The 27,750-nt window shown below is 43.9% G+C and overlaps 2 protein-coding genes across 3 annotated transcripts in view; one reads left to right on the forward strand and one right to left on the reverse strand.

Moving 5' to 3' along the window:
* On the reverse strand, positions 1 to 11,292 carry Pxmp2 (peroxisomal membrane protein 2). 2 transcript variants are annotated; one of them, XM_027415864.2, is made up of 5 exons: positions 10,945 to 11,292; positions 8,801 to 8,896; positions 6,550 to 6,712; positions 3,223 to 3,342; positions 1 to 330 (listed from the first exon to the last, which is right to left on the reverse strand). In XM_027415864.2, exons 1-5 carry the CDS (start codon positions 11,064 to 11,066, stop codon positions 262 to 264), a joined length of 570 nt encoding a protein of 189 aa, XP_027271665.1. In that variant the 5' UTR covers positions 11,067 to 11,292; the 3' UTR covers positions 1 to 261. The 2 variants fall into 2 exon arrangements, with proteins under 2 accessions (XP_027271665.1, XP_027271664.1); XM_027415863.2 differs by having other exon boundaries at positions 8,786 to 8,896.
* A 118-nt stretch (positions 11,293 to 11,410) lies between these two features.
* Positions 11,411 to 27,750, forward strand: part of Pole (DNA polymerase epsilon, catalytic subunit) — a 51,553-nt gene continuing 35,213 nt past the window's right edge. Inside the window, exons 1-20 of the mRNA XM_027415865.2 lie at positions 11,411 to 11,541; positions 15,266 to 15,407; positions 15,844 to 15,924; positions 16,701 to 16,745; positions 16,876 to 16,968; positions 17,236 to 17,390; positions 19,561 to 19,702; positions 20,256 to 20,336; positions 20,926 to 21,033; positions 21,344 to 21,454; positions 21,695 to 21,780; positions 21,983 to 22,102; positions 23,834 to 23,966; positions 24,159 to 24,272; positions 24,575 to 24,787; positions 25,322 to 25,429; positions 25,800 to 25,928; positions 26,009 to 26,111; positions 26,198 to 26,344; positions 27,302 to 27,447. Coding sequence (XP_027271666.1) covers positions 11,480 to 11,541; positions 15,266 to 15,407; positions 15,844 to 15,924; positions 16,701 to 16,745; positions 16,876 to 16,968; positions 17,236 to 17,390; positions 19,561 to 19,702; positions 20,256 to 20,336; positions 20,926 to 21,033; positions 21,344 to 21,454; positions 21,695 to 21,780; positions 21,983 to 22,102; positions 23,834 to 23,966; positions 24,159 to 24,272; positions 24,575 to 24,787; positions 25,322 to 25,429; positions 25,800 to 25,928; positions 26,009 to 26,111; positions 26,198 to 26,344; positions 27,302 to 27,447 — 2,319 coding nt within the window. The 5' untranslated portion in view covers positions 11,411 to 11,479. The remainder of the gene's footprint in view (positions 11,542 to 15,265; positions 15,408 to 15,843; positions 15,925 to 16,700; positions 16,746 to 16,875; positions 16,969 to 17,235; positions 17,391 to 19,560; positions 19,703 to 20,255; positions 20,337 to 20,925; positions 21,034 to 21,343; positions 21,455 to 21,694; positions 21,781 to 21,982; positions 22,103 to 23,833; positions 23,967 to 24,158; positions 24,273 to 24,574; positions 24,788 to 25,321; positions 25,430 to 25,799; positions 25,929 to 26,008; positions 26,112 to 26,197; positions 26,345 to 27,301; positions 27,448 to 27,750) is intronic.

Below are 27,750 nucleotides of genomic sequence, written 5' to 3' on the forward strand. Positions count from 1 at the left end.
TAACAATCACCATGGAAGCAGCTGCATCGCTGTTTATTAACCTTTACCTTGTTTACAATGACAACTACGATTATCTATCTACTTTCTGAGTCTGGCGTTGCCTCTCTAAACACGACATTCTGACACTAACACATTTCCTCCTATAATTTTAAGGCATCTTGAATCACATAATTTAGTCAGATGATGTCCTGAATGATGGGATTCTGATCTCTCCTGCTGGTGGGTAGATTCCCCAAGACCTCATCCACAGTGTATCTGACATCACTTCCTCAGAGAGGCCAGGTAGGCATACCAGAACAGAGCTGCCATGTTGGCAAAGAGCACCCGGAACTGCCAAAAGAACAGTCATCAGGCTACGGTGAGTAGGAATCCTGACCACATTCCTCACACATCAGTGACCCAAGATGAAATTCATCCCTCCAATTGTTTGCTTATTGATTATCTTACCTCCCACTATTGAATGTCCTGAGCCTTTAGTTTGGGTTTGGTAGGACCCAGCAGAGGTAGGAGTACAAATAAATCATCCTAACAGTGTTCTTGCTGTGACTTGGCCTCAGCTCAGCACACTACTGCCCCAGTCCTAATCATCTGAACTTACCCCACCCACCTGAAAGCACCTTCAGCCAGGCGCTGTCTCTTCCAGGCAGACAGTTGTGACAGTAACAATCTGTTCCTGTCTTGCTAATTATGAGTCTTTGGCACTGGGGCATAAGTAGTGCTTAACAACACTTGCTGCATAACTTCCCTTCCCTTTAACCATTCCTTTGCAACTATCTAAAATTAGAACCTTAGTCCTAACCTCAAAGCCCTGCTTGTTGTAAACAGTTTTCTGGCCTCTTCATTCCTCAACCCACTAATCTCTCTCCATCTTACCAGGATGCCTTAGGGTCTGTGGCCCTCTTGTACTACAATGGGGTCTGTTGTCCCTATCTCCTAGTGTAGGTGCTACTACTATGAGCAAAGCTGTCCCAGGCCCATAACTAAGAGGGTTTGTTCTCTCTCTAACCAGAAAGTTTTCTTTACTTCCTTCCAAAAACCTCATCACCCTCTTCTGCTCAGACCCAGAGAGGCAAAGTCTTGCCCATTCATGTTAGCCCTTTGCAGTCACAGACAAAGGGCTTCCACCTAAGCACCACTGTGCACTCATCCAGGAGAACCCCATTCTCTCCACCTCCTACAGTGGTTCCAGAAGACTCCCTTTGTTAATGTAAATGTCCACCCATCCCAGAGGCAGCCATATCTGTACAGAACATAGTCTTGTAAACGTGACACTATTTCTGACTTCAAGACCTATCACCCTAGTTTCCAGGCCATTTCTTCTCATCTTCAAACTTCTCAGAACGTTTTCCAGACTCGTGATTTGTCCTCTCTCCCTTCCCAAGCTGGCCTGGAATTCCTAGTCCTCCTGCCTCTACTTCCAGAGTGAAGGACTGCAGGCACTAGCATGCCTGGCTTCAGTTGTGATTTGTGTGCTTCCTACTCACTCTGCAAAGCAATCTGGCTACACCCCCTAATTCATCCCAACACGTTCTTAGGAAAGTCACTGATAAAGTTACTTCAAACCAGACACCTGTTGGATTTTGTTGTTGTTGGTGGTGGTTTGGTTTGGTTTTAATTTCCTTCTTCTGCTAGGGTTGACCAGGCCTTTGTTATATCCTAAATGTTTGCTGGCTTTCTCCTACTTTGTGATCTATGTGATATATGTATGCATATACAAATGTGGGTGGTAGGTATATGTGCATGTTAAGTAATACATATGTAAATATTTATGAAGTGAGCATGGGTGGGTATTGTATTCTTGTGTATGACATTAAGTGAGGTTTATATATGGAATGACATGTATGTGGTGTGTATGGACTTGTATATATAGTATGCTCCCTTATTCATTCATTCTCTCTCCTCCTTCCTGTTTATGTGTGCATAATAATATGGTGGTCTGTGTGTAGAGTGTAGTCTACATGGTATGTATGTTTGTAGTATATACAGTGTATGTCTGTGCACACTGGCCAACCTCCCTCTTCTTCTACCCAATGGGAGTCCTTTGCTGACCCTATTGTTCTCCTTCCTCCTTCTTTAATGGGCCCTAGTTTGTGAGCTCCCTGTAGGAAAGATGCTTAACAGAACACAGAAGAGGGTTAAGTTTCTGGCATAGACTAAGACTGCTGCCCAAGACCTGTTTGGAAGGATGGCCCTGGTTGGCAAGTTGGGTGTCATAAAGCTCCCACCTTTTCCTTCTTCAGTGTGCACAGAGCTAGCTCCCAGAGGTTTGGAACTTGGCAGAGGTATCTAGTACCAAGTCTTGGAAGAACCCTGATGGTTTCTTCCACCAGACCCAGAGCAAGAGGAAGAATGTCCTTGAGGAAGGAAGTCTGCATCCCTGACGGCCCTTCTCCCCTAGGGTTCAACAGGATTCTGCCACTCATAGTGTAGACTTACTGGGACTGTGAGCCCTTTCAGTTATAGGCAGGTCTTAGGGAAACATAGAGGAAGAGCCTGGCACAAGGACAGCTGGTCCATAACAACTTGAAGCAGTGCACAAGAGACAGCATCTGTAGAACATTGAACCAGCTAGGCAGTGGTGGTGCACATCTTTAAACGCAACACTTGAGAGACAGAGGCAGGGAGATCTCTGTGAGTTCAAGGCCAGCCTGTTCTACAGAGCGAAGTTCCAGGACAGCGAAAGCTACACAGAGAAACCATCTTGAAAAACAAAAACAAAGAAGCAAAACAAAAAACCCAAAACTCCTGGCCACTCTTCTCCTGTGCACTCTACTATTTAGTGGTCAGGTTCACCCATCCTTCAGCGGTCAGTTCCACAGCAACCCCTAAGTGCCTACAAGCACTAAAATTCTTGCAGTTAACCCCCAGGGGCCTTCTCTTTGACCAGCCAGCCCTTTGAAGAACCTGTTTATGTGAGGGTCTTCCTACTTACCTGCTCCACTGCACAGTTGTGTGCTGCCCTGAATCTGCCTGTTCAGTTGCTCCTCCTGAGCCCAAGCAACCCAAATGGTTTCAGTTACTAGAAACACTAGAATTTGCTCAATGAGGATGAAACAGCTGCATAGGAGTCCCTATGCAGTTTACAGCAATGAATCCAGAGCTGATGGACAATGATCAAGTGTGAACCAGAACTCCAGAAACAGATGAAAATATGTCTTGAGAGTACTACCACTTGTTAGAAACAATGACAAAGTCCTTCAGTGAAGACAAGGCAAGCCTTACCTGCAGGGGCACATAGTTGATGTTAATGAACTGCAAAGGTGTCCACATCCTCCAGTTCATTTGCAGTGCAGGCCAGAAGCCACTCCTCATCTTGGAAGCGAAGGCACTGACATCTTTCCCCTGCCAGGAAGGTAAGGGAAGCTGTAAGCAGCCCCTCCATCCATAGCAACTGTAATATGGCACCTTAACCTTGACAGTGATTTGTAAAACATGCTTATATTTTAAAATACACCTACATTTCCTACCCTGCAGCTAATAGGAGTCAACTATCCAGGTGGAATATCTTCAGTGACAACACCTCATTGGCAAATTGGGTGGTGTTTGTCCTCTCACACTGGGTGGTGTTTGTCCTCAATAGCACCTTACAGCAATCTGATGATGACTTGTGCTGTGGCCAGACTGAGGGCTCAGTTATCAACACTTCCCACATTAACTGCCAAAGATGATTAATTTCCAGTCAAAACTTGTCAACTCTTAAAAGATGACCCCCACTAAATGTTATCTGGATGAACGAATGTATTCAGAGTAACCACATTGCTCGGGCAGTGATGGCACATGCCTTTAATCCCAGCACTTGAGAGATAGAGGCAGACTAATCTCTGAGTTCTAAGTTTGAGGCCAGCCTGGTCTATAGAGCAAGTTACAGGACAGCCAGGAACTACACGGAAAAACCCTGTCTTGAAAAACCAACGAACCAACCAACCAAAGAGTAACCATATTGAAAAGAATAGGAAAAGCACCTGGCATTCCAAAGTTATTTTTTAATATACTGTAAAATTATGGTAATTAAAACAATTTGTAAGCAATAGTCAAAGACTAAACTAATACAAAAACCAAAACAACATGCAACAAAAGTGAAAATCCAGAAAAAGAATGGAGTCTAGACAATGGACTAGGCAGAGGCAGGTGGATCTCTATGAGTACAAGGCCAGCATGGTCCACAGAGCAAGTTCCAGGATAGGCTCCAAAGCAATACAGAGAAACCCTGTCTCAAACAAACAAACAAAAATACAAACAACAAAAACTGAAAGAAAAAAATGTATCACACAATCACTAAAAAGTATTAAGAATATTTATATTATCTTCCTATCAGAAAATCCAAAGGGGAAAGAGTACCAGAGTTTTAAAACTTATATGTAGAAATCATCACACACACACACACATACACACACACACACTTATTTATACAAGTTTACATTTTACCTTTATATAGATATTTTAACTTGCATGAAAGTTTGAAACACCTGAAAAAAATGGGAAACTGATTTGCTGCTTGTATTTGTGGAAAAGGACTGCTATTCTTAATATACCCAAATACACAAGTCAATAGAGGAAAAAATGGCATGATGGTACACATCTGTAAAAATCTCAGTACTTTGGAGGTAAAGGCAAGAGGATTGGGAGTTTGAAGTCATCCTTGGCTACACAGCAAGTTCAAGGTCAGCCTAGGCTACATGAAACCCTGTCTCAAGAAGTACCCTTCTATGGAGCTGGAGAGATGTCTCAGAGGTTAAGAGCACTGGCTATTCCTCCAGATGTCCTGAGTTCAATTCCAAGCAATCATATGTTAGCTCACAACTATTTATAATGCGATCTGGTACCCTCTTCTGCCCTGCAGCCAAACATGCAGGTGGAACACTATATATAATAAATAAATACATCTTTAAAAAAAAAAAAAAACCCCTCCAGGGCTGGAGAGATGGCTCAGAGGTTAAGAGCACTGACTGCTCTTCCAGAGGTCCTGAGTTCAATTCGCAGCAACCACATGGTGGCTCACAACCATCCATTATGAGATCTGGTGCCTTCTTCTGGTGTGCAGATATACATGGATGCAGAATGTTGTATACATAATAAATAAAAATTAAAAAAATCTTTATAAAAAAAGAAAAAAATACCCTTCCACAAAAAAGAAAACCCCTAATATAAGAGAAGCAAAGTTCATAGAATATACAGCATATGAGGTATACAAATTAAAATACTTTTTACCTGATAGTCACAAACTGTTTTTAAAGGGTTTTGTAGCATATCAGGCAACCTTAAGATTTTTGTAGAACAGATCTCTTTGGTAAAGTCATGTGTTAGTTTACTTTATAATTCTATTTATTTGGGTTTGGAGACAGAACCTCACCTTGTAGTTCAGGATGACCTTGAAATTGTGGCAAATATTCCTTTCTCAACCTCCTGAGTATGGCAATTATAGGCATAAGCCATCAAGCTTGATGTAGAATCATATTAGAAACATGCATGTAAAAACAAAAACAACTCTACTAAAAGTTATCAAAATATTTGGAAACTAATTCTATGATAGAGTAGTATGCATCCCTCTTTGACAACAGATGTAGTGACAAGACCTCAAGGCAGCCCCAGGACATATGTTACAACTGCCATGTGGATTATGAGGCTTATGACTTCTACTAGGGATAAAGAGGTACTATTAACACTCCTGGCAGGGCATTGGTAGGCATGCCTTTAATCCCAGAACTCAGGAGGCAGAGGCAAAGGCAGGTGGATCTCTGTGAGTTCGAGGCCAGCCTGGCCTACAGAGTGAGTTCCAGCATAGCCTCCAAAGCCACAGAGAAACCCTGTCTCGAAAAAACAAAAAACCAAAAACACTCCTGTGGTCTGTTTGCTAGGTTCACGAGGGAAAATAGAAAACATAAAAATAGAAAGTTGAAGAATAGTGAGATGGCTCAGCAGGTAATGGTACTCGCCGTTAAGTCTGATGACCTGAGTTCAGTCCTTGAGACCCACATAGTAGAAGGAAAGAACCAACTCCTCTGATCTCTACATACAACCTTTGGTACAAACATGTCCATACACACACAGAGAGAAATCAGGGAAGCAGTATTTCCTGGACATGGCAGTGCTATTGTGCACATCAACTCAAAGCAACTTTGACAACATGCCTAAGACCCAAACATGCTCAAGCCAGGAAATCCCAGTATGGACAGGGAAGATATTCATAAAGTTCTACCCCAATGGAGGAGCTACTGGAAGTTAATGGTTGCTGCGAAGGGAAAGCCAGTTTTTCTTCAGGAATACAGCCCCCAGGAGGCCTATACTCATGCACATACAGAAAGCACTAAGTAAACACAGTAGGTTTTAAAAAAAGGACACATGAAGTTGGGAAGGAAAGGTAGTGTGGGGAGAGGGGTGGTTTTGATCAAAACACATTAGATTCATGTATGAAATTTTCAAATAATTACAAAGGAAAGAAAATGGAAAGTTGAAAGCAGTGAAAGATCAGACCTTGAGGCCCACCCTAGGAAGCAAGGCTACCAATACACCTGTTAGCAGGAGAACAGCAAGTGCAGAAGAAACACTCACCTCCAACAAGTTCATGATGAGAAAGAACAGCAGCAAAAAGGTTGGTGCAAAGAGCAGGCGATCCAGCAGCAGCCTCTTGACAGTGGCCAAGGGAACCCCAGGAGGGATCCAGTACTCCATGAAGAGGTAGAAATAGTGACTCAGTGGGCCTGTGACAAAGAACCTGGAGCACCACAGGGGTTTGAGCTGGACTTCAGTTCTTTCTACATTTCCTTCTTTGGCCCAGCCTCACATCAAGATTCACCTCAGATCCTAAGCCCTCTTTCCTTTCCCCAAAGTACTTACTGACCACACAAAATTGTATAGACCTGTTTCAATCAGTTTCAGGCAGTCTTTTGGCCTGAAAAGACTGGTTACTTTGCTAGTTCCTGTTCTTGGTCAGCTGGCAGAGCCATAATGATGGTCCTAGCTAAGATATATGTCCATCTGATGCCTCTGTGTTCCAGGCCATTATGCTATTTGTCCACATCTGTGCCCTCATGCCTAACAGGCTCTGAGAAGTAAATAGACATAACCCAGCTTGGCCCGGTGTGCGCCAAGCCCAGAAGTGAGTTTCACAAAGCACAGTAATGCAGGGAGGGGCAGGAACCAGGTCTTTCAATTCCAACAATGAGTCTGTAAAGGTTTTCAACTGGACTTGCTTGTACCACTGTGCGCTGTAGTAAGGCAAACAACTGGAGTCTTTGGGAGGCTAAGATCATATGAGAGGTTAAGGTGCTTTAGTTGACCTTGTTGCTTGACAAAGTGTGGGACATATGGCTTTATAAACATTATAGTAAATGACTCAAATTATAATTCTTGGAAGCTTTTGTGAGGTTAGGACTGAATCTCAGTTGATAGAGTACTTCCTAAGCATGCCATGAAACCCTAGGTTTGATTTACAGCACTGCAAAAAAAAAAAAAAAAACAAAACAAAAACCAGGTGTGGTGTTGCACACCTATGTTCCCGGCACTCAGGAGGCAAAGACAAGTGTCCCTTGAACTCAGAAGTTCAAGGGATATAAGAGACAGTTGCAGTCTCTCTTACACACACACACACACACACACACACACACACACACACACACACAAAAAAAAAAAAAAAACCTTTCTGATTATTTAACTTTATGTATTCATTTAGTTAGTTATTGCTTGAGACAGGGACTCACTGTGTAGCTCCGGCTGACCCAAAACTCACTATGTAGACAAGGTTGACCTCTCAAGTTCTGAGATCAAAGGCATGTAATACCACGTCCAGCTAAATGATGACAAGTATTATCTAAGTGGAGACATACATGAAGCCGTGGGTTTAATCCTAATGCCACACACAAAAAAAAAGGTTTGGTTTTGTTTTTAATCACTCCAATGCAAAGACTTCAAAAATCATTTAGCCATCTTATTAGTATTGGCCAAAGAGCTCAGAGATGATTTTGTTTTAAAGACAGATCTTACATAGCAAAAGTAGGTCTGAGACTTGTGGCAATCCCACACTGCCTCTGCCTCCAAAGGACTAAGCTACAAGCCTGTGTCATCATGTTGAGCCTCTGATGCTTCTTTTTTGTTTGGTTTGGTTTTGTCTCTCTTTGTAGCTCTGGCTGTCCTAGAACTCACCATGTAGACCAAGCTAGCCTCAAACTCACAGAAATTCACCTACCTCTGCCTCCCAAATGCTGGAATTAAAAGAGTGGGCCACTACACCTGGCTCTCTGATGCTTCTTAAAGAATTAGTTTTTCTTTTGGTTTATTTTTTACTTTTTTAAAAGATTTATTTATTTATTACATACACAGCATTATGTCTGCATGTAAACCTGCAAGCCAGAGAGGGCACTAGACCTCATTACAGATGGTTGTGAGTCACCATGTGATTGCTGGGAATTGACCTCAGGACGTCTAGAAGAGTATCCTCTTAACAGCTGAGCCATCTCTCCAGCCTGGTTCTTTATTTTCTACTTTTTGTGCATGAATGTTTTGCTTGCAGGTATGTCTGTGCACCATATATGTGTCTGGTACTTTATGAGGTCAGAAGAGGTCATCAGATCTCCTGGAACTTGCATTAAAGATGGCTGTGAACTGCTATGTGGGAGCTGGGAATCAAACCTGGGTTTTCTACAAGAGCAGACAGTACTCTCAACAGCTGAGCCATCTCTCCAGCCCGAGAATTAGGTTTTCAAACCGAAGTATGCCAAAGCCTTGATGTTGGCAGCCAGCTCTGCTGTGCTCAGTCTGTAGAGGTGAGCCAGCTCTCGGTAGCACTTACCCATAAATTAAATACCTGAGAAGCCCACTGACATCTAGACTTTGAGAGTCGTTTTTCTGTTTCTTCTCAATCATTTGGGCCAGAAGGTTGCCAACGGCTGACAAAATGCCACTGTGGAGGAAGAGGCAATCAGAAATGAGTAACAGACACAAGGCATGCCTTTCCTGCATGGCAACAGCAGAGCTGTTATAAGATCTTGCTATGGATCAAGGAAAGAGTGAGTCTTCATTAAAGCAGCTTGCAGGTAAAGTTCCTGAAGATAGAGACAGTACGACCTAAAACCAAAATACAAATAAGCATAGTGACAGTTCCACCTGCTGGACAGCATACCTCCAACATCCCCACTGCAGCTACACTGAAGGCACGGACATAAAAGCAATAAGAAGGATCTTCATGAGAATGCTTCTGTAGTTGACTATGGTCTGTGGACTATACACATCTATATGGGCTGACATCTATGTGTGATATTATATTGTAGTTTTTAAAATGTTTGAAATGGGACAGAAGTCATCTGGGATTTTTCTTTCTTTTGGTGAGAAAGGGAAGGTTTCAAAAAAAAAAGTCAGACAGATTCTAAAAGAGCTGTAACCCTTCTGTCGTATTTGTGTAAATTTATACTCCTGAAGTAAAACTCCTGGTAAAAAGACAGGGTCAGTTGCTTCTTAAAGTTGAGTCTTCTCTTAGTTTCTTTTCATGTGGCTGTGATAAGATGCCTGTCAAAGCCACCTAAGAGAGCAATGGTTATTTCAGTTCACAGTTAAGGGTACAGCCCATTGTGGCAGTGAAGTCAAGGCAGCAAGAGCACTTCGTCACAGCATGCCCACAATCAAGTACAGAGAGAATGAGCCGGGTATGGTGATGTACACCTTTAGTTCTTTAATCCCAGCATCCACAAGGCAGAGGCAGGCGAATCTCTGTGAGTTCTAGGCCAGCCTGGTCTACAGAGGAATTCCAGGACAACCAGAGTTACACAGAGAAACCACCTCAAAAAAAAAAAAAGAGAGAGAGAGAGAGAGAGAGAGAGAGACAGAGACAGAGACAGAGACACAGAAAGGGAGAAAGAGACAGAGACAAAGAGAAAATGTATGCTGCTCAGCTAGCTTCAGTCAAGGATCCCAGGCAGGAATGGTGCCACCCATAGTGGCAAGATAATCCCTTACAGGCATGCCCAAAGGCCCTTCTCCCAGATGATTCTAAATTTTATCAAGCTGACAACTGGCATTAACCATCACAGGTCTGTAAGCTGTCTTCTAAAAAAAACTGCAAAATCCCAAATTTTTTAGTGTGGATCATAGGGACCCTCTTGACCTGAGGCTTGGTTACCTCTTCCCCACCTACACAGTCCTCTTTACTCCTCCAACATGCCCTGCCCTCCTCCCTCAGAATTTCTGCACTCACTGTGCCCTCTGAACTACTGCTTCTCTTCTGTGTGCTTGTGATCAATGTCAACACAGGAGAAACTTCCCTGACTGCTCTAGGTTACATATTTATTTGCAACCCTCTCCCCCCCTTTTTTTTGTCTAGTTCTTCTCAGCTCCATGAGAGAAAAGGCCTACGAATGTCCAGCACACAGGAATTATTCTATACATACTTATGAAAGGCTAAATTAATAAGAGGACAAACCTACCAAATTCGCTAATAAAAATGAACAGAAACAGGAATATTTCATTAAGAAATCGATGTAGACCAAAGGTCAGAGCTTACCAGCAACAGTGCTTACCACTCAGGGTTTGAACGGTGTCCCTGGCTCCCTGGTCTTCACAACATTCAGACTGCAAGGGACTACTACTGCCTGAGACCCAATACACAAACAGCATTCACTGGCTAAGCAGAACTCTGGACGCACCTCGATGCAGGACTTTGCCTTTGGCGCCCACATTCCTCCACAGCAGTGGGTGTCAGCCTTCCTCACGCTGCGACCCTTTAATACAGTTCCTCCTGTGGTGGCCCCCGCCGCCCAACCATAAAGTTTCTTTCATTGCTACTCCATAACTGTAGTTTTGCTGCTGTTATGAACAGTAATGTAAAATAACTGATATACGACCCCTTGTGAAAGTGTCGCGTTCGACCCCCCAACAAGGGGTCACGGCCCACAGGCTGTAAATTATGCAGCTTGACCCGCGGGCGCCCCTCCCCTGTGGGCGCCCGTAGGGACCCACCTGCTGACCGCTTTGGTGAACACGGGATAGAGCTTCAGGAGCAGCAAGTACTGGGCGAGCGCTCGCCGCGGAAGCGAAGGGAGCTCGCATTCCGCCCGCAGCCTTGACGCGGCAGGTGCCATCGCCGTTCCAGTTCTGAGCGGCTCCGGGCGCCCACCCAACAGCTGGCCAGTCGGGCATCCGGCCCGGGACACCGGGCACAGGGCACAGGGCGGAGACGGCCTGACATTTCCTGCCCTACCACAGCCCTCAGAGCGCCCGGACGACCCCGTCACGCGCGCCGCCCGCCGCCGCGTATTTTCACCCGGTCCCTATGACCCATCCTCCGCTCTCTGGGGCGGATTGGAGAGCCCAGGGGCGGGGAGGGGCGGGGCGGGCGGGAGGGGCGGGGCGGGCGGGGAGGGCGGGGCCTGTGCCACGTACTCCCGACGCCTGAGCGCCACGCCTTCTCATTGGCCGAAGCTTTGATATCGCGAGAGTAGATGAGAGCGCGCCAAATTCTCCCCGGAGCCTGAGGAAACTTGCGAGTTGCACGATGGTCCTCAGGAACAGCGGACGTAGGCACCCCGAACCGGGCGCGGACGGCGAAGGCAGCCGGTGAGAGCCGGCGTCCTGCCGCGAAGGCACCGGCGGCAGCTGCGGACGGTGCCAGCTTGGGCGGGTGCAGCGGCGAGCCGGGCGCGCGGCGGGGAGGGTGACGGGAGGGCAGGGCGGGCTGCCGCCTTCACCTTGGATAGGTCTGTAGTTTTATTGAGATGCTAACTCACTCTTGTAGCCCAGGCTGCTTCTCTAGACGGTGGTCCCAGTGTGTTGTGTGTGTGTGTGTGTGTGTGTGTATGTGTGTGTGTGTGTGTGTGTGTGTGTGTTGAGGGGAAACTGGTGTGTGTGTGTGTGTTGAGACTGGTAACGCTGCCTAGTGGCATAAGCAGACGGTGGTCCCAGTGTGTGTGTGTGTGTGTGTGTGTGTGTGTGTGTGTGTTGAGGGGAAACTGGTGTGTGTGTGTGTGTGTGTGTTGAGACTGGTAACGCTGCCTAGTGGCATAAGCAGACGGTGGTCCCAGTGTGTGTGTGTGTGTGTGTGTGTGTGTGTGTGTGTGTTGAGGGGAAACTGGTGTGTGTGTGTGTGTGTGTGTTGAGACTGGTAACGCTGCCTAGTGGCATAAGCAGTTGGTTGAGCCGTGAGACAATGTGTCAGAATGGGAGCCTTAGTTGAGGGGAAACCCTTCCAAGAGCTGAATAGTGTTTTCCCAGCATGTGTGAAGCCATGGATTTGATGGCAGCTATGGTCATTGACCTGGACCAGCAGGTACTTGTTCAGGTGACAGGTTCCTGACAGAACGATGACCAAGGGATGAGAAAATAGAAGATAAGAAAGTTCAGGATCAGGAGGTCGCTCACAAGCTGATGGCTCGTGCAAGCAAGTTTGTTAAGTACAACATCAGCCATGTGGTGGTTGTCCATGCCTCTGATCCCAGCGCTAGAGGCAGGTGGATCTCTGTGAGTTCAGGGACACCCAGGTCTTCAGAGCGAGTTCCAAGACAGCCAGAGCTGTTACACAGAGAAACCCTGTCTCAAAAAACCAAAAATAAATAATATGCCTTTACACCCAACTCCTCTTCTTATTTCCTCCCAAATGTATTCCTCTCCAACTTCCAAGACCTCGATTTTTTGTTGTTGTTGTTGTTGTTCTTTTGTTTTTTGAGACAGGGTTTCTCTATGTAGCACTGGCTGTCCTGGAACTCACTCTGTAGATCAGACTGGCCTGAACTCACAGAGATCTGCCTGCCTCTTCCTCCCCAGTATTGGGGTTAAAGGCATGTGCCACCACCACCTGGCAAAGATCTCGTTGTTTTTCTATCTATATCTGTCATGTATACAACATTCTGCCTGCATGTATGCCTGCGGGCCAGAAGAGTGTACCAGATCTCATTACAGATAGTTGTGAGCCAACATTTGGTTGCTGGGAATCAAACTCGGGACCTCTGGAAGAGTAGCCAGTGCTCTTAACCACTGAGCCATCTCCCCAGCCCTCTCTCCTTCCTTCCTTCCTTTCTTTCTTTTCTTTCTTTCTTTCTTTCTTTCTTTCTTTCTTTCTTTCTTTTTAATAACCTCATTTGTGCTGCTTATGTACTCCTGGATGTGTCGATAAGTAACAGTTTTTAGTTTATACCTTATACTATAAGTCCTGTATGCTTTTTGTGGATTAGCTCACTTAATCCTTGCAGCAGGCCTGTGAGGAAAGCATGTCTCCTTGAGGCTGTAGGTGTCGGTAAAGAGTGTGAGCTTTAGAGTCAGCTGTCTCCTTTTTCATTGAATAAGGAAATGCATGGTAATCTTCATAGGTGCTGTCATGAAAACTGAGAATGTACGCTCAGTGTTTTGACACTGTAGTAATATGTAAGCAGTTGTCTTTGTGACTTTCATGCTTGTTTTTAAAGTTTTGTACTATTGCTGAATAAACAGTAAGGTAGACAGCTTATAGGAGAGTGTGTATTGGGAGGAGATGGGGTCTGGGTGAACAATTTTCTAGTCTACCCACTCACTCACCAGGGTGGCACTTAAGGGGCAAGGAGTTTTTGTGTTTCTCAGAAGTAACACTTCATTCAGCCCTGGCTTTGAAGAAGATCCAGGTACAGACTAAAGCTGGTTTTTCTAGCTAAGTCATAAATAGTTTGTGTTTTTAATTAAAGGTAAATCTGAGCAAGGTGTGGTGGTGCACACCTGTAGTTCCACCACTTTGGAAGCAAGGGCAAGAAGATTGTGAGTCCAAGGCCAGCCTGAGACTGTCTCAAAAAGAAGCAAGGAGAGCTGGGCATTGTAGTGCACACCTCTAAACCCAGTACTTGGGAGGCAGAGGCACATGAATCTCTGAGTTCCAGGCCAGCCTGGTCTACAAAACCTGTCCCAGGACAGTCAGGGCTACACAGTGAGACCCCGTCTTGAGGGGGGAGGGAGGCATTAATCTTGATGTAATTGTGGATTCTCACATACTTGTCAGAAATGCTGTAGATCCAGACTGCCCCAATGATAATGTAACCAGAATGAAAGCTCAGTGTTATAGCAGCCAGTTGTCATCAGTTAGATTGCACCAACTGCACTCTTACACATGTACATGTATTCAGTACTGTGTTGTTTAGTCACACGTGTATATTCATGAACTTTATCAGCACATTTGAAATACAGAATGCCATGTCATAAAGATTTGGATGCTGATTTTCATGACCATAGATAGCCATTCCTCCCGCTCCCATGTTTGTCAACTGGTGATCTGATCTCCATCTCTATAATTTTATATACTAAGTGCTATATAAAATGGCACAAATGTAGCCGGGCAGTGGTGGCGAACACCTTTGATCCCAGCACTCGGCAGGCAGAGGCAGCAGATCTCTGTGAGTTCAAGACCAGCCTGGTCTACAAGAGCTAGTTCCAGGACAGCCCCCCAAAGCCACCACCACCCCCAAAAAAATGGCACAAATGTGTAGCTTAATAGCATTGGTTTAATTCTCTGGTGATCCATCCAAGTTGTGTTTGTCAAGTTATTACTGGATAGTATTTATATATGGATAAACTAAAATTACTCTTAGTAAGAAATATCTGAATTGGGAGCTGGAGAGATGACTCAGTAGTTAAGAGCACTGGCTCTTCTTCCAGAGGTCCTGAGTTCAATTTCCAGCAACCATCTGTAATGAGATCTGGCTTCCTCTTCTGGCCTTCAGGCAGACATGCAGACAGAACATTATATACATAATAAATAAATAAATCTTTAAAGAAAAAGAAATCTGAATTATTTGCAGGTTTAGCCTTTATAAATAAAAGTGCTATGATATTTGCTTACAAATTTTTGTGAAATGAGTTTTCATTTCTCTGGCATAAAGCTTTGCAATTCTGGACTCTATGAGGTTTTAATATCCCAAGAAGAAATGGCATTCTTGTATGACTGGTGTTTTTGTTAGCATTCTGGTGATAAAGTCAAATAGGCTGGGTTAGGTTTTGCCTTTGTTGTGTTTTTCATATAAATGCTGTTTTGGTTTTGTTTTGTTTGTTTTGTTTTTTTCACTGAGTCTTCTACTGGCATTGAAGTTTTTTCAGGGATGTATATGCCGTGCCTTATCAGAAACACATAGACATCAAGTGTTGTGACACATGCTTTTAATCCCAGTACTTGAGAAATAGGCAGGTGGATCGCTGTGAGTTGGAGCCAGTCTGGTCTACATAGTGAGACCCTGTCTCCTAAACAAAACAACAGCAAAACATAGCTGAAAGTTAGGGGTCTAGAGTGGGAAATGTGAATGGTAAAGCCTGATTCTCTTCTTTTACTCAGGGATGATGGTCCCTCTTCTTCAATCTCAGCGCTCAAGCGTCTGGAACGGAGCCAGTGGACAGATAAGATGGACTTTAGGTTTGGTTTTGAGAGGCTGAAAGAGCCTGGAGAAAGGACTGGCTGGCTCATCAACATGCACCCTGTAAGTATCTGAATGAACACTGCTCAGCCTTTGGCTTCTAGTGGGTGGCTGCAACCCTTCCTATAATCATCAGTCTTGTCTAGTAGGGAAGAAGGAAGCCATTGTCTAAGAAATTTAGTTATTGGAAGTACTTCTCCTTTCCTGTTTAACATGGAGACCACAAAGTGGTCACCATGGTAAGATGAAGGCGAAAGATATGTTAGCCATCAACTGAAAGCTTTTAAGAATTATTAAAGAAAAATTCAGAAAAATCCCCACTGGGGAACCATTGTAATGCAGTTCTTATAAATGAGGCTGGTGATGTTTATATAGGGGTAAAGGAGCTAGGCACAAGGATTTTTGTCTTTGGAGCACTTAGTTTCTCAAAGAGTAGCCCAGAAACAGCTCCTAGGCTATGTAGACGGTAATATGCTCATGATCTATGGTTCTCCTACAGACTGAGATTTTAGATGAAGACAAACGCTTAGTCAGTGCAGTGGATTACTACTTTATTCAAGATGATGGAAGCAGATTTAAGGTAAGCCCTCGACCAAGAAAACTAAATCCTACCCATGACCAGTAATTGCTCTAAAATAGGGGGTATTCATTCACTTTGTGTCAGGGAGGAAATGGGAGGGTGTAATGTGCAATTGCTTGCAACCCATCAAGAGCATGGCTACTATGAACTTCATCAGTCACATTTAAAATATCCCGAGGGAAGGTGGCTCAGGAGGTTGAATAGTATTGCGCCATGTGTTCTTGCCTGTGAGAGATGTGCAGATCTAAATTTCATGTATGCAGTATCTTTAAAGAGCTGTCAAAGGGGCTGGAGAAATGGCCCAGTGGCTGGTCTTCCAGGGGATGCAGGTTCAATTCCCAGCCACCTACAAGGCAGCTAACAGCTGTCTGTAACTGTTTCCATAGAATCCAATGCCCTCTTCTGTTGTCATCAGGTATGCTCTTAGTATATAGACATACATTCAAGCAAACACCCATACATATAAAATAAATCCTTTTTTTTTTTTTTTTTTGTTTTTTTAAGACAGGGTTTCTCTGTGGCTTTGGAGGCTGTCCTGGAACTAGCTCTTGTAGACCAGGCTGGTCTCCAACTCAGAGATTCGCCTGTCTCTGCCTCCTGAGTGCTGGGATTAAAGGCGTGTGTCACCAACACCCAGCTAAAAATAAATCTTAAAAAAAAAAAAAAAAGCCCTCAGAGTCCAAGATGCCTTGTATCCAAGTTGCTCATAGATTGCCACTCTGAAATCTTTTTTCCCTTTTTTCTTTCTTGTCACATCCTTTTGGTGAATTTTATAGGTGGCCTTGCCTTATATGCCGTATTTCTACATTGCAGCCAGAAAGGTAAGTCTGTGCTTGGTAGAAACAGTTCACATGATCTGTTCTTGTTTTCACCAAGTAGATTTCATAACTGAAATGGGGAAGAAGATAGACCTCACTAATAGGAAATACATGAATTCTGATCCTGATTCAGGGTTGTGATCGAGAAGTTTCATCTTTTTTATCCAAGAAGTTCCAGGGTAAAATTGCAAAGTTAGAGAATGTTCCCAAAGAAGATCTGGACTTGGTGAGTATCCCCAGACCTTCCAGGGGCAGATGAGGCTGGTGTCTGCACTGTTTGTAGCAGACAGTTTTGGATGCCATAGAAGGCCAGGTCATTTACTGGGTAGTGGGGCAGTGTGGAAGATGAGGGATGATGGTTGCTCCCAAAGCTGTCTTTAAGGAACTTTGGTGGTATGGCAGTTGCCACATGCAAAAGTAAGCTAGATGCTTTGACTTGTACATGTTTGCCTAACAGTCTTGTTAACTCATCTGCTGTCAATTTACTTTAAAGCCAAATCACTTGGTCGGCTTGAAGCGGAGTTACATCAAGCTGTCCTTCCACACAGTAGAGGACCTTGTCAAAGTGAGGAAGGAGATCTCCCCAGCTGTGAAGAAGAACCGAGAGCAGGACCATGCTAGTGATGAATACACAACAATGCTTTCCAGGTAACTTTCCTTCTTGTGAGCAAAGTGCTGGTTACTCTAGAATAACAAGCTGATACAAGGCAGGGACTCTTCAGAGAAAATCCCTTAATGTGTGCAGACATTTTAGATGTTCTTTCTATTAAATAAACACTAGCTTACCAAGGCTGTATTCTGGTTTGTGCATTAGCTCCCCTTACAGGTAGGCTTGTTTTAAAATTGAGTTGCTATAGCAAAGAGGATATTTTAGAGGGCTCCCTGCTCTACCATTTTAACACAGTGTACAAATGTTAACAAGTGTATTGTTTTATAGATGCCTTCTCCAGAGAACCTGGAGTATACAAAGAAATTTAAATGAAGAATACCAAGTACTGTTATTAAATGTTTAGGTATTTTAGTAACAGAAAAGTGTCGGGCAATGGTGGTGCACGCCTTTAATCCCAGCACTCGGGAAGCAGAGGCAGGTGGATCTCTCAGTTCGAGGTCAGCATGGTCTACAGAGCTAGTTCCAGAACAGCCACTGCTACATGGAGAGACCCTGTCTCAAAAAAAAAAAAAAAAAAAAAACAGAAAAGCAAAGTAAAAACCAAACAGAAGTCTTGGGTAATTGCATGATTTCAGAAACGCAGATCAATTTGAGAGCCAGGTGTGGTAGCGCATGCTTTTAATCCCAGCACTCAGTAGGCAGAGGCAAATGGATCTCTGTGAATTCAAGGCCAGCCAGGGATATTTAGAGAGACCCTGTTTCAAAAAAGAAAACGGGCCTGATTATGAATCTCCAGAACCCACATGAAGATAATGTGTATGTGATCTCAGTATTTCTGTGGTGAGTTCAGAGACATGAGGATTCCTAGAAGCTCACAAGCCAAACAGCTTGGTCTATGTAACAACAAAAAAGAGACCTTATCGCCGGGTGCTGGTGGCACACACCTTTAATTCCAGCACTTGGGAGACAGAGGCAGGCGGATCTCTGAGTTCGAGGCCAGCCTGGTCTCCAGAGCGAGTGCCAGGATAGGCTCTAAAGCTACACAGAGAAACCCTGTTCGAAAAACAAAAGAGAGAGGAGAGAGAGAGAGAGAGAGAGAGAGAGAGAGAGAGAGAGAGAGAGAGACCTTATCTCAATAAGAAGCAAGGCAAGGACCAACACCGGCATACATACACTCACACTAAAAAGAAAAAAATCAAATAGTACCCCCTTCCTACCCCCCTAAAAAAAATAGTTTGAGACTTTGGACACTTTTACAGTGTATCCCTCAACTCCAGTCATCTCTGGTAATGCCATAAATTACTTTTTGAATATTTTAAGATATAGTTTGTAATGAATCTGTAGGGGCCTGTGAGCTGTCTTTGGTGGCTACCATTTTTCTCTTAAACCATTCAATTTTGAGCTTAGAGTGATGGATTGTAGATTGTATTGTTTTATTTTAATTTAAATTGCATGTGTATTTGTGTGTTATTGAGGATTGAACCTAGAGCCTTGTGCATACCACTGACCTTTTCCTTCTCTCCCTTCTTTCCTTTAGTTGGTCAGTTGGATTCTGGTTCTCACACTATAGCCTAGTTTGACTTGGAACTCATTGTATAGACCATGCTGGCTTTATATTTAAAGCTGTTGTCCTACCTTAGCTTCCCAATTGTTAGGATATTTAGTGGCTATTCCAATGGAAGATTTTCCACTTAGATATAAGACTATTATAAAAATAGTTGGCATTATCTAGTCACTTTGCCATACACCAAGCTGGGTGCTCTATGATATTAATACTTCACTCCTACAGGATAATGTAGTTACTATCATCCTCATTATCTTAGTAAAGAAAGGGATGTTTTGCAAGGATGGACTAAATCTGTCAACACTGCAGCTGTCCACAAGCTCTCTTCAGCTTTGCATGGAGCAGCCTGCTAGTAGAGATGATGTGTTGGAAAAAGCCACATTCAGGGGGTCCTCCTGACTATATAGTTCAAAGTCTAACATGTCATGTAACATGAACATATCTCCAGTATACCTTAATTCCCCTTTTCCTGACCTGTTGCTCAGGTTGGGTGATAATCCAAGGCCATTTCTTGAAAGACTGCCCTGGTCTTTATAGCCTCCCCATTTGCCTTTGTGTTTACTCACCTTGGACTCTTAAGTCTTCACCTCCCAGTGCCCAGCAGATCATAACTGAGTCACTGGCTTTCTTTGCTTACTCTCCAGTATTCTGCAAGGAGGCAGTGTAATTACTGATGAGGAGGAAACCTCTAAGAAGATAGCTGACCAGTTGAACAACATAGTGGACATGAGGGAATATGATGTTCCCTACCATATTCGCCTCTCCATTGACCTCAAAATCCATGTGGTAAGGTGAAGGTAGCTGTTGTTTAAGTTCCTGGTTGATGGGTGGAGGCGGGGCTGATAAATCTGCACAGAAATAGATTTTTCTGGAGCCAGCAAGATGGCTTGGTAGGTAAAGGCACTGCTGCCTTGAATTTGATCCTCAGGACCCACATGGTGGAAAGAGAGAACCAACTCCTACAAGTTGTTTAAAACTTCCACAGTGCATACACACACACACACACACACACACACACACACACTCTCTCTCTCTCTCTCTCTCTCTCTCTCTCTCTCTCTGACTCTTAAGTAAATGTAATTAAAAAATTTTTTGTTAAATAGACATTTCTGGATGGAGAACTTTTTTTAATTATTTCATTTCATTTTATTTTATTGGTGTTTTGCCTATATATATGTCTGTGTGAGACTGTGGGATCCTAGAGTTACAGACAGTTGTGCCATGTAGGTGCTAGGAATTGAACTCTGGAAAGAGCAGTCAGTACTCTGAACCACTGAGCAATCTCTCTAGCCCCCAGATAGAGAACTCTTTAGTTAATGTATGCTTAATTATTCTGCAGGCACATTGGTACAATGTCAGATTTCGAGGAAATGCTTTTCCCGTGGAAATTACCCGACGAGATGATCTTGTTGAACGACCTGTAAGTTGTTGCCTTCTCTCAGTCCTAAAATCTGTTTCTTCTTAAATACATTCTGAAAATAATTAGGGAGTAGTTTTTTTTTTTTTTTTTTTTTTCCATCAGTCTCTAACCAAAAGCTTATTTTTGTACTTGTGTTAACCATAAACATCAATATTTGAGCTAGACTGGTTTTGAGCCATTGAGCTTTCATTTAGGTACTTGATAGCCAAGTGACTAAGAGTAGATTTGTAAGTAGAAGATGTTTATTCAGTTATCACTTTTAGTCATAAGGAAAATCTTTGTCTTCAGTTTTCTTGTTTCCAAGATGAAAATGTCAGCTCCAACACAATCACTTGCTAGTGCTGACCTAAAGTTCAAACGAGACAGTGCACGTTAAGGAGGTATGAAACTGAAGTGGTCTGATCAGTAGCTTTATCCCTCTGTGTTTTCACTTTCACACCCTCAAAAAACTTCACCATGGAGTTTTGTTATTATTTTGGGATATGTATAGTTATTTTATTTGTGGTGCTGGTAATTGAACCCAGGGCAGAATGTGTATATCCAAAGGATGTATCCAGACCTGAATTCATGGTGTATTTTGTCCTTCTAGGACCCTGTGGTTTTGGCATTTGACATTGAGACAACCAAACTGCCTCTCAAATTTCCTGATGCTGAGACAGACCAGATTATGATGATTTCCTATATGATTGATGGCCAGGTGAACAGACTCTCTTCTTGGGAAACTTAAAATGCTTTTGTGGGGATTTTGTTTTGTTTTGTTTTTTTGTTTGTTTTTTTGAGGCAGGGTCTCAGTACGTGGCTCAGCTTGGCCTCATACTCTTGGTGGTCTTCCTATCTCAGCCATCTGAGTTCTGAGATTATAGGCAGGTGCTACATGCCTGGATCATCTTTATATTTTTGTGGAGTTCTTTGAAATTAGTTTCTTGAGAAGCTTATGGGTGGGCTGGGAGTCTATGTCTCAACTTTTCTGTGGTTAACCTGCATTGTCTGCTCATAAACTTTACCAGGGCTACCTCATCACTAACAGGGAGATTGTTTCAGAAGATATTGAAGATTTTGAGTTCACACCCAAGCCAGAATATGAAGGGCCCTTTTGTGTCTTCAATGAACCCGATGAGGTAAAGAAGCTTCCTATAGAAACTTCCTGGTGTTTGGTATAAGATGAGGAGAGGCAAACTGATTGTGAGCTCAGGAGCTTGTTGCTCAGTGAGCTTCCTCTTCCATGACCAAGGCTAGAGTGGGTCCTTAGGTATGGGCTGATGTGAAACTGCTGTTTCTGAGTATTTGGGGAGGTATTTGCAAGTTGCTGAAAGCAGAAAAAAAGGGTCCCACTGACTTCTGTTGTTTGTTGAGCTCAGGTCCATTTGATCCAGAGATGGTTTGAGCATATCCAGGAGACCAAACCTACCATTATGGTCACCTACAATGGGGATTTTTTTGACTGGTGAGTCCAGCTTCCTGTTGTGTTAGGGAAGGGTGGGAGAGAAGCAGCTCAGTCTGGTGGTATTAGTGGTTTTGTCATTTTTGCAGAGAGGTGCATGTGGTCTGTGTTCACTTCTCTCCAGTGTCTCCTGGGAGCAGTCTGTCTGCACTCAAGGAGGAACAATAGAATTAATGACTCATCCCTATTGCTTGTCTCTTGTTAGGCCGTTTGTGGAGGCTAGGGCAGCAACCCATGGACTGAGCATGTACCAGGAGATAGGCTTCCAGAAGGATAGCCAGGGAGAATATAAGGCACCACAATGCATCCACATGGACTGCCTCAGGTATGTATAGACCACATAGTAGGGGCTGGTCACTGTGATCCCATAGGTGATAGAGGTTTCTTGTGCAGACTAGGGACATTGGCACATCTGTTGTGAGAGGAGATTGGCCTCCAGGAAACAGCTTTGGGTCATAGGGATCTGCTGTCTTCTTGTTGCTAGTCTTCCATTTAGTCAACAAGTATGTTAAACAATAGCCTACAGGATAGAAAAACTGGTCTGAAAAGAAACATAGAGAAAGATGTTCTGGTACTTACATAGATGGGATCAGAGTGGAGCACCATGCTGTATGCTTCATGCTGACTGAAAGCAAGTAAGTGTCACAGGTATAGAAGTCATGGTGTTTGGAACATGGCTCTGTGTAGGTAGATAGGAAGACAGATGTGAATATACAAAGACACAGAACTGGCTGAAGAGAATGGCATCTGAACTGGGCAAAGAGATGGGTTCCATCAGCCACCACAGGTGTTTGAGGGCTGCTGTTGTTTGTTTTACTCTGATATTTCAGCCTTTGGGTTAGAGGGAGGCCAAGAGGTTGGGACTGGTTCACAGGGTAGCTGGTAGCTTGACCAAAGGCAGTGGATAAAAAGAGACCTACACTCAGGGTTGCTAGTATAGGCTGGGGCTTTAGGGATGAGTGGGTGTCTGAGGTCTCTGCTCAGTTGGTTTGGAATGGGAAAGAATAATTTTGAGGTAAGGGAATTCTGCTGCAATCATGCTGGTGTGGAGCCTTTGTGCACTTGGAGGAGTCCAAGACTAGATGGTGTCACCTGCTGCCATAGGCTTGGTTGAGATTTACATCCTAAACGAGGGTCTCATTCAAAGTCCTAATAGATGGTGAACTATCAAGGTTAAAAGTGTAATGAGAGGAGAAGGCCTGAGAATTTATAGAGGAGGAGGCCATGGAGAATTTGCAGAGGGGGTGGACAGCTGCTTGTATAGAGGTCATGAGAGATAGAGACTAGATGGTCACTGGATAGTGTAATCCCTGGGGAAGGTATTAGTCATGTGCTAGATGGATTCTGGAGGCAGAAGTAAGAAGTAGAGATAGGTTCTGTGTTGAGGAGGTATATTCTGGGGTGTGTGTGCACATAATAAAGCCCAGGGGTCAATGTCAGGTGTCCTTCTCCATTGCTCACTACTTATATTTTAAGATGGAGGGCTGGCAGTGAAACTAGAACTTGCTTCTTTGGCTAGACTGGCTTACCACTGAGTCCCTAGGATCCATTTGTCTCCATTCCTATGGCACTGGGGTTACAGACTCAAACCACCATGCCTAGCTTTTCCATGGATGCTGGGGCTCTGAACTCGGGGCCTTATGCTTATATGGCAACCTGCTGAGCCATCTTCTGAGCCCTAGAGGGTGTCTTCTAAAGAGAGTGTTCCTGAGAGAGCTCACACTGAAAGGACAATGTAAGAATAGGAAAGATGGCCAGGTAGTTGATGAAATAAGGTTGAGAGGCACAGGGAGGCCTGGGATTCTTGCTGTATTGCCTTTTCATTTCTCCAGAACAAGGGCTGAATTCTTTGCTGAAAGTGGAGGTGAGGCAAGGGGTACAAAAGATTCTCTGACATCTGCATGCACTCTGTGGATACATCTGAGATTCAACTGAATGTTTTTGACAGTATGGCATTGGTTTCTTGAATGTCTCCAAAACCTACATTTTTATGTGTTGTGTCTGGCTTTGCCAGCCTTTGTGTTACCATCATCTCTAGAATTTGTCCTCTTGCCAGGTGGGTGAAGAGGGACAGCTACCTTCCTGTGGGCAGTCATAATCTCAAGGCAGCTGCCAAGGCCAAACTTGGCTATGACCCTGTAGAGCTGGACCCCGAGGACATGTGTCGTATGGCCACTGAGCAGCCTCAGGCACGTAAGCCCATTTGCTCTTGTATGCATCCCTGAAGTCATAGACATTCTAGCTAGAGAGGCTAAGTTACCTGAGATGTCAGTGCTAGTCCCACTCCTGCTCAGCCTTGCCTTCTCCCTGAACTTCATTTTCTGTATTTCATGAATTTCCTTGGACCCTTGGTTTTTAACGCTCTCTGATGTTCTCCCCAGACTCTGGCCACTTACTCAGTGTCAGATGCTGTTGCCACTTACTACCTGTACATGAAGTATGTCCATCCCTTCATATTCGCCCTGTGCACCATTATTCCCATGGAACCTGATGAGGTTAGTATCACCCAGGGTCTTCCAATCATCCTCTTCTCTTTATATGCACTGATGCTAAGAGGTGGACTAGTCCTAGACACTGATAGTGAACTCCTGTGTGTGGCTTCACTGGCATCTTCCTAGAGTCTCGGGCCCTAGTGTGAGAATAGCCACAGGAAGCAGGGGCTGCTGTTAGTAGATACAAAACTTCCTTTCACATGGGAGTCAAGGTTAGATGCCTTTCTGGTGGTCATGGACTTTGCCTAGAAGTCAGGGCTTTTGACAGAGATTTGGAGTAGCTAGATGCAGCATCTTCTCTGCAGGTGCTGCGGAAAGGCTCTGGAACACTATGTGAAGCCTTGTTGATGGTGCAAGCTTTCCACGCCAACATTATCTTCCCCAATAAGCAAGAGCAGGAATTCAACAAGCTGACAGATGATGGCCATGTGCTGGATGCTGAGACCTACGTCGGGGGACATGTGGAGGCACTAGAGTCTGGTGTCTTCCGAAGTGATATCCCATGCCGGTTTAGGATGGTATGCCTCCTTCTTAGGTCTTCTGGGGTTCTGCTTTTTCCCATTCTTGTGCTGTTGTGAAACCCAAGATGCCATGGCTTGAAACAGTCTTTGTCTTCATCTCTACTGTATGCCACTTCTGTCAGGTGGTTTCTCTGGCTCGGTACCACTCCCATACCCTCTTACATAAGATGAGCTTATGTTCAGGGCTTCCTAAGACACAGTACACTTGCAGAGCATTCTCTGGCACATCCTGCCATGTATCACACTGGAGGCAGATTTAAAGATCTAGCTGGCTGGGCGTTGGTGGCGCACGCCTTTAATCCCAGCACTCGGGAGGCAGAAGCAGGCGGATCTCTGTGAGTTCGAGGCCAGCCTGGTCTCCAGAGCGAGTGCCAGGATAGCTCCAAAGCTACACAGAGAAACCCTGTCTCGAAAAACCAAAAGAAAAAGAAAGAAAGAAAGAAAGAAAGAAAGAAAGAAAGAAAGAAAGAAAGAAAGAAAGAAAAAAAGATCTATCTGACCTGACCTGTGCCCGTTCCTGTCTTATACTAGAATCCTGCAGCCTTTGATTTCCTGCTGCAACGAGTTGAGAAAACTATGCGCCATGCCATTGAAGAAGAAGAGAAGGTGCCTGTGGAGCAAGTCACCAACTTTCAAGAGGTAGCCATCTAGGAGGCAATGAATTGGCCTGTATTTGGATCTGCTCTTTCTTACATGCCCAAAGCTTCTCAGGCTCTTGATGTGGTTGTGTCATACTGCTTCTGGGATCTGCCATTCTAGCTATTTTATCTTCATTATTTTTTATTGTACCTGGTTCTCTATTTTTTTCTCTCTCTCTCTCTCTTTGTGTGTGTGTTTTGTTTTGTTTTGTTTTTCAACACAGGGTTTCTCTGTGTAGTCCTGGCTATTCTGGAACTCACTCTGTAGACCACCAGGCTGGCCTCCAGATCTGCCTGCCTTTGCCCCACAAGTGCTGGGATTAAAGGCATGTGCCACCACCAATATTCCTTTGTTTTTCCCATCTTTGTAGGTATGTGATGAGATTAAGACCAAGCTCACCTCCCTAAAAGATGTTCCTAACAGAATTGAATGTCCTCTTATCTACCATCTAGATGTAGGAGCCATGTATCCCAACATAATTCTTACTAACCGCCTGCAGGTGAGATCTCAACTTCCCAGATTATAATTATCTATCTTTGCAGACCCAAGTTGTTTTCTGACCCACCCCTCCTGTTATAGCCCTCTGCCATAGTGGATGAGGCCACCTGTGCTGCCTGTGACTTCAATAAGCCTGGAGCAGACTGTCAGAGGAAGATGGCCTGGCAATGGAGAGGAGAATTCAGTGAGTGTCAGGCCCCAAAGGGTGCTCAACAGGGCAGAACAGACCTAGATTCTGATCTTGGAATCTGTCCGTCACTTCCTTTACAGTGCCAGCAAGTCGCAGTGAATACCATAGAATCCAGCATCAGCTAGAGTCAGAGAAGTTTCCTCCTTTATTCCCAGAGGGGCCAGCACGGGCTTTTCACGAACTGTCCCGTGAGGAACAGGCTAAATATGAGAAGCAGAGACTGGCAGGTGAGCACATGGCAAGGCCACAGCTTGACAAACAGTGGCTCCTTTGATCAGAGGTATGGGCACACTGCAGCTCCAGGGCAGTAGGATTTTAGATTAAAATTATATTCTTTCTGTGTGTGTGTGGGGGGGGGTCCTTTCTTTTTTTCTGCTTTACAAATGCTCAGGAAGTAACCCTTGCCACAGTTTTGGTATCAAGTTGTCAGTACTCAGGGATTCTTTTTCTTTTTTTTTTCTTCTCATTCATTTATTTAGTTCATAAATAAAGTCATGCACAATTATGATACAGAATACAGTATGTTCACAATGGCATGGCTAAATTAAACCAATTAACATGTTAAATCACACATATTTATCATTTTTGTTTTGAGAACATTTAAAGTATACTATCTCACAACTTTTAAAATATAGCATATTGTTATCAACCATATTTATCATGCTCTCAGTAGACCTCAAGACTTCAGAGAGTCCATGCCTCTTGTCCAACTGCAGTTTTATATCCTTAAGCCAATTGTTTCCCCATTGTTAAAAGTCCCACATTGAAGCCTAATAGCCACAATTCTGCTCTCTGTTCCCATAAGTTCATCATTTCTAGGTTACACATAAAATTGAAATTGTGTGACATTTGTCTTCCAGTATGACACTTATTTTTTTTTTGGCAAGCATATAACTTTACTACTTACTAAAGATGAAATCAAATTTGCATGCACAGGTGAGCACTCACCGAAACACCTTGGATATCACATATTTGAGTTTCAATTAGCATATATATATATATAATATATTAGCATATATTATATATATATATTATTTTCTTTTACAATGATAATTAGCAGTGTCGGGGTTTTCTGTTCATTTGTTCCTTGGGAAAGTGAGATCTTTAGCATCCCTGTGTCCCAGCTTGCTCTTTTGTTATCTGGAAGGTCTCAGCTACCTTTCCAACACTCTGAATTATCTTAGATTATTGCCGGAAAGCCTATAAGAAGATCCATATGACCAAGGTAGAAGAACGTCTGACAACCATCTGCCAGCGGGAAAACTCATTTTATGTGGACACAGTTCGTGCCTTCCGAGACAGGCGCTATGAGTTCAAAGGGCTACACAAGGTGGGTCAAAATAGAATGGTTTCTGAAGTGAGAGGGTCTTTGTCTGGCTCTGCGAAAACACCTTGGTCTTCAGCTGTAGTATGTGGGGATCCTGTGAGGTGCCATATTCGTGTGGATAAAAAGTGCAGTTATCTATAAACATAAAGAATTGATGGCCAGAAAGAATAGAGATTGTCATGGCCTAAGTCCTTGAAACCATCTGATCAATTGTTTCAGAAGTAATTATGTAGAGCCACACCTGCAAAAGACATGGGCTGTGCTGATAAAGTCTGACCGAACTAGATTCAAACATGAGTTGACTGC

This window comes from Cricetulus griseus, chromosome 4, assembly GCF_003668045.3.
Source record: "Cricetulus griseus strain 17A/GY chromosome 4, alternate assembly CriGri-PICRH-1.0, whole genome shotgun sequence".
Taxonomy (NCBI): Eukaryota; Metazoa; Chordata; class Mammalia; order Rodentia; family Cricetidae; genus Cricetulus; species Cricetulus griseus.

What these genes read in the sequence shown, in the direction of transcription:
- Pxmp2 (XM_027415863.2), bottom strand. Translation starts at nt 11,066, where the DNA reads ATGGCACCTGCCGCGTCAAGGCTGCGGGCGGAATGCGAGCTCCCTTCG. An exon ending in TTCACCAAAGCGGTCAGCAG is followed by an intron (nt 8,897 to 10,944) that starts GTGGGTCCCTAC and finishes CTTCCTCCACAG; the next exon opens with TGGCATTTTGTCAGCCGTTG. An exon ending in TCATCATGAACTTGTTGGAG is followed by an intron (nt 3,343 to 6,549) that starts GTGAGTGTTTCT and finishes CCTTCCTGGCAG; the next exon opens with GGGAAAGATGTCAGTGCCTT.